The sequence below is a fragment of the Vitis riparia genome, chromosome 9 (assembly GCF_004353265.1).
Source record: "Vitis riparia cultivar Riparia Gloire de Montpellier isolate 1030 chromosome 9, EGFV_Vit.rip_1.0, whole genome shotgun sequence".
Taxonomy (NCBI): Eukaryota; Viridiplantae; Streptophyta; class Magnoliopsida; order Vitales; family Vitaceae; genus Vitis; species Vitis riparia.
In genome coordinates, this window is record NC_048439.1 from 10,898,300 (window position 1) to 10,910,187 (window position 11,888).

The 11,888-nt window shown below is 35.0% G+C and overlaps 1 protein-coding gene across 4 annotated transcripts; it reads right to left on the minus strand.

Annotated features, from left to right (window-relative positions):
* Positions 1 to 240: 240 nt before the first annotated feature.
* On the minus strand, positions 241 to 11,156 carry LOC117922706 (DCN1-like protein 4). Of its 4 annotated transcripts, none has more exons than XM_034840893.1 (10): positions 10,923 to 11,150; positions 10,032 to 10,116; positions 6,859 to 6,933; positions 6,733 to 6,769; positions 2,023 to 2,106; positions 1,808 to 1,868; positions 1,606 to 1,712; positions 1,207 to 1,272; positions 646 to 802; positions 241 to 542 (listed from the first exon to the last, which is right to left on the minus strand). In XM_034840893.1, the coding sequence occupies exons 1-9, from the start codon at positions 11,005 to 11,007 to the stop codon at positions 707 to 709; spliced, it is 696 nt and encodes a 231-aa protein (XP_034696784.1). In that variant the 5' UTR covers positions 11,008 to 11,150; the 3' UTR covers positions 241 to 542; positions 646 to 706. The 4 variants fall into 4 exon arrangements, with proteins under 4 accessions (XP_034696784.1, XP_034696785.1, XP_034696783.1 ...); XM_034840894.1 differs by having other exon boundaries at positions 650 to 802; positions 10,980 to 11,149; XM_034840892.1 differs by having other exon boundaries at positions 650 to 802; positions 10,923 to 11,149.
* Positions 11,157 to 11,888: the final 732 nt, after the last annotated feature.

An 11,888-nucleotide genomic window follows, 5' to 3' on the forward strand; every position in this document is an offset into this window, starting at 1 on the left:
GACTTTGAATGGATGATGTTAAAACTGGGAGAATATGCTTCTCCAATATCTTTTCCAGGTTTGATGCTAGGGTTGCCTTGTGGGGCTCCGAATCAGGGAAATTGTCTTTTTTGTGACCAGGAGGCTCGTCCATGTGTACTGGCTTCAAAAAAAAAGGATGGGGCAGCAAGTTTCCCACATAAAAAATAAGTTCTCCAGTAATAACAGTGGACCTGACCAACACAGCATACTCAACACAAATAGAACAACTCAAACCACCACAATTATATCAGACCAGACTCCTTTGATCAATTAATTGGGCAATAGTTCAAGTATTTAACAATTGAAGCTGACAGAAACAGTTGTAAGGAAATATATTGTCATTTTCGCAATCGTCTCCATGACACGGATGAGAAAATTCTAAGGGATGTAACAAGAGTTCCACGTTAGTATAACAAAAAAGATGGAAAAAAGGAAATGGGAGAAGGATGGCCAGGCAATCGAAATGTGCAGTTCTAGCAAAGGTCGCCAATGTGACATAAATGTGTACTTCTAGCACATTCCTGCAAACAGAGCAAACACAACAAAATTAATTGAAGAGTACAGCACCCTGAGAATCAGTAGAGTACATATGATTCCGAAATTGAAAACACGTCTCAAGTATACCTACTTTAATGGTAAGTATGATTGAAGACAGATAAATAAGTTTGCCAATGGATGCCAAAATTCAGCTGTGCTTCGCTCTCCTCCATTCAACAAAGTTGTCCAGGATCAAGGGCCAAGCAAGTTCCGGATCATAATTACGAAGGTCAGGGAAACTTATCTGTGATCCAAATAAAAAATAGAAAATTATAAAATCAGGATATCTTCATACCTTATCGAAGGACTGGTGAACCAAATAAAGTTATAACTTGAGGAGGAAAAAGGATTAACAGTTTACCATGATGTTATGACTGGAGATCAAAACACAATTAGAATGGATTGCTTCTACAGATTAAAGGTCATTTTTGGAAAGCTAAACTCCAAATAAGGGGATAAACAAAAAAAAAGGGGTTTTGCTTTTAGTATGTGTTAGTTTGCCTGCTATATGTCATATGTTTTCATTATAATACTGTTGCTTATCTTCAGGTGCATCATGTGTTCCAGAGTAGCAGCCTATGATAAAGAACACAAACATAATGAAATGTGATCAAGAGATTTTGGAAAAGTAATTAGATCATTGAATACCTCATTGCAAAATCGGAAAAAGCCCATCCACTGGTCCATGTTAATGACTTTGTAATCATTCTGTGTCTGCATCCAGGAATAACAACATTTTAATAAGATTTTTGTCTTTTGTAACTTCTTGCTCATACTTGAATGAAATGGAAGTGAAGTTGATGGTTCAAGAAATAAAAAATTTGCATTTTATATAAATTTTTTGTTCCCCTCTATCATAAGACTGAAACTCTTCAGGTTAACAATCATCATGTGCTACATCACAAGGTGCATGACCTCCTGTCTTTCCACCTATAACCCCACTGGAACAAAGCCAGGGACCCTCAGAAAAAAATAGAATTTATTGGAGGGTAAACCCAAGCAGTTACACTCAAATTGAAACATTCCACACATAACACAACTACTGACCTTTAGATACTCAACAAATGAATCAACCTGGGCTTGGAATTGAGATCCTAAAACAAGATCAAGCAATTCGCAGATGCTTTCAATGTCGATACTCTTTTGTTTCTCCTCTGAGGGAAAAGACTAAGTTATAAGCAATACAAATGAGGTAAAAGGCTAAGTTCTCCAAATCAAGACTACACATGCATCCATAGACTTGTTATACCTGTTAAGCAATACCGAAATGCATAGGAATAGAAGTCCACAAAATTTGATGGCCTCCTGACCTTTTTTAGTAGAAAAAGAAAAGGAGACAAAAAAAAAAAAAAGAAAAAAAGAAGAGGAAATATTAGTATTTATACATCTCTCTCATCATGAGGCATCCAACCACAAACTTATCATATTCTCAGTTCAAATAGGTAGCCACTTAGAATCTCATACCTCTTTCTCCAATTCAGGGAGTGCTTTCTTCAATTTGCTTACAGTGTCAGTTCGCAGAGCTTTGAGGCCTCTTCGCCACTCCTCCTATTAAAGTTAAGATTGGAGGTGCCATTTCAGAAAGCAAATAACCTTAAACAAGGGAAGAACAAGAAACAAGAAATCCAAAGTGTCTTGATAAGCTATGCAATAAAATGTAGTTTCAGAAGCATGAAGGATTAGGAAGATAGAGAAAAATGAAGAGAAACTGAAAAAAAAAAAGTGTTTGTTCTGCAGGTATCTTCTGCAAAATCTTCTCTTTCTCACAAGCAACACAAGGAAGAAGCTCTAAACAAGAAATGTAACCTAAACCAAACCCCAATAAATTCAATTCAGCACAACAAAAACCTTAAATCCCAACCATTAGGGATTGGTTAACAAAAAATTATCACCATTTATCTCTTCAATCTTGGGTCATCTCCTCCATCAATCATACTCAATCGTGTCTTTTCTCATAAGCTCAGCTCAGATTCCATTTAGGCCTTTGCCTTGTAGCACATTCAGTAGCAAAACCACAGGTCCACGCCATTGCTTCATTGGTCTTCTTAATACATAGCAGACAGATTGGTATACATTTATGGCTTGATAGCATGCCTAGCGAATGGCAGTAAATCATAATAATCACATAGCATGTCCAGTCAAATCCCTACTGGGATGGGTTAAAGGTTTTGGTTGGGATAAAATATTCATACGCATCAGTTGCTGGGCAGTGTAGAGACCAGCGATTAAGTCAGGTTCCAATTTAGGTCATTCCATCCTAGCCCTGGCTCTACAATCAATGTCTAAGTTACATGAACACTTTAAAGTGTGAGAAATATATTTTATACACATGATGCGACAAGGTTTTTGGTACAGGATATATGTCCAACATTCCCACTAGTCAGATTTGTTCTTCACAAATGTGTTCAACAAAGAAAAAGAACAACAAATTTCCATCACATTTGAAGTGAGTTTGTTTCTTGTTGGTTATATACTTCAATCTGACCTACAATATACTTCAATCTGCCAGCCAGGCCAATGCCCAACACTTCTACCAGAGCCCATGTGACATGGCTCAACATTACTGGTTGCTTTCTGGTCTTCCTGTAACCAATGGTACACTACAAATTATGTGAAGTAAACATCTCAACATGACTTAACAATGGCTTTGGCACATAATACGCATTCAACATGTCTACTAATCACATGTGATTGCTGTTAAACAAAATACATGAGCTTATGTACATCAATATTTGTTACTGACATAAACATCCATAAGTAATGTCTTTGGATACAGAACATCCCTGGGTAATTGCATAAATTTACGGATTACATTCACAACACAGAAATGCAAAGACAAATACAAAATAGATTGAAAACATAGAAATATAAGGATAATAAGTAGATTGATTGACCCATAAGACAGTGAAATGAACATGAATTGAAGGCAGAACATCGCAACCATTCACCAGTGATTTTTCCCAATAAGAGTATTTCTGAGATCTACCAAGTTTCAAGAATTCTTCAATATCTAGAACAGATTTCAACTACAATAAGAACACCTCTTTCTTAGACTAAGCGACTTCACAACCTAAAATATCACTTAAAAGTCCTAAGCTTATATTTGAATTTTGTTTTCAAAGATAATCCTTGAGCCAATGAATTCTTGTGATTCATTTCCCATCACCTAAGTTCCATGGGCATGGATAAAAACATTTCTGCTGAGACTAAGTTTCTACAAGTCTGATCCATTTAATATTCAAATTTTAACATGGGCACACAACTCAATATTCAAAAATATGGGAAAGTGAAGCTTCTACTTAATATAACATGTCAAAACATGGATGCTCTTTTATTTTATATCCATTTGTAACACAGAATATAATTATTAAAGTATCCTTCTCCAGGAGATGTAGTAATGCCTCTATGGTCAGGGATAAGATGACGCGAACTGGGAAATTATGAATGCATGAGTCTAAATCTTAAGCTTTGAAGCATCTAAGTGCAGGGAATGAACATCAACTGAATGAAATGGAGGACAATTTTACAGTTGCTGGTTTTGCCAACCTTGTAGCTCCATGATACTTGTAACTACTTTCTTTTACTTTCATCTGATGTTATAAAATAGGTACTTCTTAAATTTGCTATGTTGCATGGTCCAAGTGCAGGTATCAGATACAGATATGTGTCTAGTATCTAATCCTTCAGGCCTACAAATTTTAAGGTATGGGGACTCAACAAAAAAGAATCACAATAACAAGCACAAAAAAGAAATTTACTTAGAAATCAATTAAAAGCAAAAAATATCATCAAGAACTCCTCGTATTTTCCCTTTTATCCCTTTATTCCTTATCCCTAAATACTCTTATCAAAGTTCACTTTCTAGAAAACTTCTTCTTTTCCAAAGTAATCTTCTACTAAGGAAATTAAGGATAAAAATTGGGTTAATATCACTCACCTCCCCTCGGGTTTTGGCTAAATACACTTGAACCCTCACTGGTTTCAAATTTCATCAAATACCTCTTATTTTGAGTAAGAGGAGAGATGAGTGAAAATAACAAATGAAAAGAATAGGGGAGGTGTTCGATGAAATCCCAAGCCAGTGGCAACTAGATGTATTTAGCCAAAACCTCAAAGGAGGTGAATGAAATTAACCCTAAAAAATTCAATCAAGCAAATAGCCATATTTAAAGCAAACTAAGAGTATCGGAAAAAAACCATGCACCCCTACCCATAGTTGTTAACTCATAAAACATATATGTATTGCTTTTAAATTTTGATATAGTGAAAAATAAATATAAAAAATATGTACACATGTGCATATAGTTTGGAAGTATGAAGTAAAGAGTAATGTATAACTAATTTCATGAAAGATAGTGAGATCTAAAGAATTAATTATATCATAGCATATGAAAACATTGAATAATAGAGTTTTAAAAAGTTCAATTTAATAAAACATGAGTTAAATATATAGGTTCATCACAAAATCCATAAAAATAAACTTTTTTAATTTTTAGATTTGAGTTTTAGTTCCAAATTCTACCTAAGCATATGTGTTTATATGTGTCTCTACGTGTCATCTCCAAAGTTCCACCTTTTAACGTTCATCATCATTCCTTTCCCATAGAAATAAGAAAAAAAAATCCAAAAAAAAAATAATATATTAAATAAAAGTTTTTATTCAACTATCACCATCATATTATGTCAATATTCAAATAATTCAAATGAAAATTTTATAATATTCATTGTGAAAATAAATTTACTTGACTTTCACTACGCCCTTTGAAAACAAGAATGTAACTTTTCATATAGGATTATTTTACCTCTCTCTTTTTTATCAATTTCTAACCTTTTTGTATATTTTAAACAATTGCTTTAATAATAATTTTCATAAACAAAATTTTTGGATTTGATTTCTTTTGAAAATTAGAAGAAAAAAAAAGTTGATGGTGTATGTATCATTGTATCACATCATGTATCATCAGTTTTTAATAACTATGTCCTTTCCCATGGTATCATGTCGACATGGCTTCACTTGAAGTTGGAAACTCCATGTATCATAGGAGGTTGTAATTAACCACTTTTAATTGTACAATTAGATTCACATGGAGATTAAGATTTATGTACCTTTGAGTCTAGTTGATAGCATAAGGGTCTAGTTTGAACTCCCAAGCCATCACTAGTAGCTAGCTGAAATCCCCTCTATGGAATTTCCGAGAGAGCTATAAGCTAGCCAGAGAACATAATTTTCTTTTGTGTCAATCATTTACAGTCTTCAAATAATCTTCAGAGGCAGGTGAACCTGGTGAATTCAAAGCTCCTACAAGTATAGTCTTGCAAGGTATTTTACATCCCCTTTCCTGTCTAATTGTTACTGATGCTATCAAATATCAATCAAGAATTTGCTGGATTTTGAGCATTTCATTTTGACTATGCCCCTAACCTCGTCGATTAGTTTAACCATGCAAGGGTCTTCTTTGCAATGAGATATATTGATGGACTTGCAGGCAAGTGGGAAAAAGAGGTACAAAGTTTATATGTGAAAGAGGCAGGACATGCCACATTGCATCCACATATAGCAATGCAATAAAATGGGGAGAACCAGCAGATGCAAGAGATCTGAATGCGCTTAGAAATTAAAAATGCATTGGACAACATCAATTGCTTTCTTGGCCCACCACCTCGCCCCTCTCTGAAAAGGAGATATAGTTGGAATTGCATTTTAAAAATGCAATTTAAAACCCATATCCTTCTATATTTTTTAACAGTTAAAGAAGTGGAAACACAAATCCCTGTCCCAGTCAGGCACAGCACAGAGTGGCAAGCAAAGGAGAAAGATATGTCTTCACAATCTTCTCATCTCAAGCAACAGTATTGGAAACACAAACTTCAAAAATAAAAATAAATACAACTTGGAAAAGATTAAAACTCAAAATTCTGTATCTATGACTAAATTCAGTTTGATGCTTTGACAATAAAAAAACTGATATTTTCAAGAATTGGATTGCTATGAATATGGCATATAGTGAAATTGCATGAAACGAAGATAAATAGGACAATTAGATAACAAGTAGATAAATGAGCTGAATAGTAGTTTCCCGAGAAAAAGGATAAGTCAGTACTCAATAAAGACAGAAAAGAGATTCATTTATTGAGATTCCTGAGTTGATGGAACATGAGACTGATGTTGCTTACCAACGTAAAGTAACCCTGCTTTTCAGCTTTCATCTTCCTGACATGTGCAGTCCAGCAGTTACAAGATATAAGCTCAGGGTCCATAGGAAGAAAGTGAGAAAACCAATTTACCAAAATAGAATTTACCAAGCAAGCATCAATATCCTGACATCAGTATGATCCACTTCCACATCTGAACAAAGAACCTCAATGCCTTCTGGGCTGTTAAAGAAAGTAGCAGAGATCAGAAACATACTTGCATATATCAAAAGTGCACCAGGAAAGAACTAAATGTGTACTTGCACATGAATGAATATGTTGCTTCCTAATACAATTACCAGGAGCTTTTTGCTCAATACTCCAACTTTCACACTACCAAAGATGTAATGAACACAATTCAACCATTTGTCAACTATAATTGAATTTTTTAAACGAAAAAGTAGAAAACAATCTTTTTCTCATTTTTTTTTATTTCTTTACCATTTGTTTGCCTACAATTATCTTCTTTCTGACATGAATGGATCTCTCTCTCTCTCTATATATATATATATACATATATATACATATATATATATATGTATATATGTATGTATATGTATATATGTATATATGTATGTATATGTATATATGTATATGTATATATGTATATATGTATGTATATGTATATATATATATATATATATATAGATAGATAGATAGATAGATAGATAGATATAGCTATAGATATATATAAATATCACAAACTCTAAAATTGACAAAAAAAAATTACAAGAACTCCTGAGAGTTTCTACTTCATCACTCAAATAGTTTCTTCCTCCCTCTTCATGAGCTCCTGTCCCTCAAGAAAAAAGTTCATACACAAAGAACCCATAAAAATATGCCTATAATATGTTCAACTTAAATTTCATAGTATCCAAAACAAAAACAACATGAAACTGTGCTAGCCTTATATTCATACAAAGACCATTTCCTTTTGGCAGTTACAAGAGCCACAATCACGCACAATGAATAATTTCGAATTTCACACCCCATCAAAGTTTTGAGGACAAAACCATGTTGTTATGATAAATTTACCAGTCATCTTATTCAAGTTACAATCATAAAAGAGTTTTGTTAGACTATTAGCCCAAAAGCTTATGTTGTTCCACAAAATAGGGTCCATCCCCATTTGGAATACAGCAAAATGGTCTAAGAGGCCTGGGCCCCAAGGCCCTTACACAAGCTAAAGACCCCTTCAATTTGAAATTTGAATGCCCCAGGCTCTTTTGGCCTCCCCAAATCTACTTCCCCCTTCAGAGGAGGGAGCTTTTGGCTAAAACCTGCAGCAACAACCCACCATTTGGACCACCAAACCCCAGCTATAGGCTATCTTGCAGCCCACTCTCTGCTGCTGTGAGAACCCACTCATTTCCTTTTCTGAAGAGTTCTAACACTTAACTTCCAGGAAGCCAACAGAAGCACACCACAACATGGGCTCTGATTAATCTGAAATATGGATAAAATAGCAATCAGAACCTGGGCTTGGAGAATGGGACCCTGGGAATCTGCCTGATCTCACCTATCACAAGCAGTCTCACCCAACCAAGGTTAGATTTCCAAGTTGTGGTTTCATTCACAGCCCAAAATTCACCATTAAGATCACTAACAACCATAGAGTTCCTACACCAGAAATGAACAGGCCCAGCAGGTTATCTAGTCCAGTGCTCAGAAACCCTCCTTCATTCCCTAGCTGCCTCAAAAGAAGTCTAATGGCCTAAGACATAAAATTTATCTCCAAAATAATGATTCCCTTTCTCATGAACCTAAATGGCAAAAGCAGGGGAATGCGACTTGAAAAGAAAGTAGGCCCATGCAGAGCAAAAAGCTCGATATCCCTACAAACTTTCAAAGAGGAAGATGCCCAAACCTTCACCAACCCAACATCCAGTGTAGGGTCCAACATGTAACCCCAATATCTTATCAAGAAGCAATTCAAATCCACTGCTCTCTCCAAACAAAATCCAATGCATCAGAAACATCATACATGCCACCCTACCTCCAGGACACTTTTTAACACTGACCTCCAAGTCACCCAACCACTCCATCACACCTAGAACCACAAAAAACCATGGGTTGGGACTCCCTTGGATGCTAGACCTCTGCCAACTTTCTTCCCACAACCTTCCCTTTACCTTTGCAACCAACTTTAAGAAATTTTTCCTTCATCTTCAGAGCCACTAAAGCACAGCAGAGAGCAAAGCAATGTTCCAGGAAAATAAAGATGTACCTCTTATCTTCATTATACAACACAAACAAGAGGAGGTAACACTCTCTATCATTCATTAATAGATCTTATCTATACAAGTGATCCTCTTCAATAGGATTGCAAATAAGATGCTCCTCTTTCTGCAACTCAAGCTTTCTCAAAACCCTCAAAAAACTGCCCAATGCCTTTCCTATCCAACTTCAACTATTTGGATTAATATTCGAACATCAAACCTCATTTTGAATATACTAATGTTGTTCTAACCTGATATACTCTCCAAGTGGACTCTCCAAAAGGTTATGACACACTAATTCCCTTGGTTCTGCAAACAAGGTCCTGCTCTCTTTGTACGGGAGAACAAAATGAGAGAATCTATTTAAAAGAACAAAAAGAAAAAGAGAGAAAAAAAAAAAACATTTTCCTTGAAAAATGTTAAGATGATAAATCTTCAAGCACAAGAAGCACCACATCACCTTATAAGATTCAAGACTTTTCAATAATTCATCCCATGCACCTTCCATGGAAACATGAGAAAAACCTACCATACCTATTTGCCAGACATGGTTAGGCCATAAAACATCATGAAATTCACTGTCTATCAGCAGTTGGTGTTTGAAGGAAGAGACCATCAAGGAGACATTCCTAGCCCAAGAAGGATGCCTATGCAGTTGTTACCTGTTGTTCTACAAATATCAGCTTTTGGTTTCAAAAGTGACCTCAATAACTGTTGTTATACAAATATCAGTTTTTGGTTTGGAAAACACAACCCCATGCAACTGTTTCTAGTCTCAATACTTTCAGTTGCTTCCTGCTAATTGCTCATGTGAAATTACAAACTCAAGAAAGATGTCCCTATCTATAATGAAACTAAGCACTTCACTAGAATCTAAATGGAAAACATAGCTACAGAAAAAGCAAAAAGAGAATCTTTTTCAACATACTTATCACATAAAATAGAGTATCATGCATAGTGAAATCTAAAACATTATAAAATACCAACTGCAATTTTTAACAATATAAAATTCAATTATCAGTGCCATCAACAGGATCATACAGTTCATCACAGTAGACTTACTCAATCAGATTGGATGACCTATTCGCATATGAATAAAATAGTTGATCAATTCGTTCCAACTCTTTGCTTGTAGCCTTACTTGAAGCTGAAAAAATGAGACTAAATAGTCAGAACCATGGAGGTAAGACACCCTCAAGTGTTTAACAGACTAGAAGATGATATTGAGGTAAAGAAATTTGTGAAAGCAGTTGAGCCACAAATTTTCCATTTGATGGGTCCCAATCACAATAGGAAAACAGGGGTAAAACAACATTGAATAACAATTAATAAATTTGTAAGTCATCAGAGTATAAGTTTAAAATGCACAAAGTCAAGAAGCACGATTCTATATTCAAACAACTCGCTAAAAGGATTTCTTGTCATCTGTTTATCAGCCTTCTACCACTAAGGAATCTGTGGGTTTTGTTTATGAGGTCTAGGGTCATACCTAGATTCCAAAAATTAAAACAAATTGTAGTAGCCTGCATTTGGTTAGTCAAAAATTCCGACTCAATTTCACTTCCTTTTTCTTTTTTCTTTTTTTTTTTGGCTTTTGTGTGAAGATCACAGGACAAAGAAATCAATCCAAGATTCTTGATTTAGGGTCTTCCAATCAAAATGCGGATTTGGAATTGAAACTTCAATTTCAGGCAATCTAATAGGAACTTTACAGACAATCCTTCCGGAGATTCCTTCCATCTCTTTACTTATCATTTCAAAACTCAAACAACCTAATAAAAAATTCCACATAACAAAATCAGAGCTTGCACTTCAATTCATCAATCAGAAACCCAAAAATAAAACCAAAATAAATGAAACAAATCTAAACCCACTTGATATTTAAAAAGAAAGAAAAGAAAGAACCCAAGAAAACAAAAAATTAATAAATCAAGTCAGAGAGAGACGAGCCACCAGAGCGAAAAAGATCGGTGGCAGATGAATTAACCGACGCGGCGGAATTGGACTGACCCGTTTTCCTGGTAGAGGAGCGACGCATCTTCGAAAATTGTAGAGAGAGAAAGAGAGGGAGGCAGGTGTGGAGAGAGAATGAAAAGCAGGAAAACCAGAGCGCGACTAAAACGACGTCGCTCTGAGACTTGGGGTTGCGTCTCTGTCTCTGGTGCCTTTGTTTTCTTTTTGTTTCTTGTTTGCTTGGACAGTGGTGGGTATGAGGTAATCAACTCATGCCAAGTGACGTCTTCCTCAAGTCCTTAGAGTTTATATATATTGAGAAAAAATAAAAAGGCAAAAAATGAGTTTTCATACTATAAAAATAATCACAAAATAAAAAAGATCAAAAATAGTACTTAAAATGGTCAACTGTAACACTTATATCTAAGTGATCAAAGATAGCCTTTAACCAAAAAATGCATGCATATTAATTATTTTTAGATAATTGTTTGAAATTTGTATTTTATAAATTGGAGTTCCTATTTTATGGTTTTTTTCCATAATTGTATGAAAACACACTTTTTCCTAATAAAAATTAATTAAAACTCACAAAAATATAATATAATTAAAATAATAAAAAATAGTAATACATCATATTGAAGTTTTTTTTTTTAAATAATATATATTTATGCAACACCCAAAACCTGCCCTAAACACACCTAACATCAGCTAACAATTGGCTCAAACTGAGATCGCCTCTAGGCACACCGCAACACCTAGGATAGATTAAAAACTTAAAACAAACCCAATTTCCCTTCTCGTGGCTTTGATACCATTTCACCCTAGGACTTTGATAGCTCCAACTCTACTAGGCTCTAAACCTGGCTACCTATACAACCATAGAGAGGGAAAAACGTCAGGAGCAATGAAAGGTACCTATTAGAGACATAAACAACCCATGTAACAGGAATTGTCATCACCAGTTGG

What these genes read in the sequence shown, in the direction of transcription:
- LOC117922706 (XM_034840893.1), bottom strand. Translation starts at nt 11,007, where the DNA reads ATGCGTCGCTCCTCTACCAGGAAAACGGGTCAGTCCAATTCCGCCGCG. An exon ending in AGCAGGGTTACTTTACGTTG is followed by an intron (nt 2,107 to 6,732) that starts GTAAGCAACATC and finishes TAACTTTAATAG; the next exon opens with GAGGAGTGGCGAAGAGGCCT. An exon ending in ATTTCGGTATTGCTTAACAG is followed by an intron (nt 1,713 to 1,807) that starts GTATAACAAGTC and finishes CTTTTCCCTCAG; the next exon opens with AGGAGAAACAAAAGAGTATC.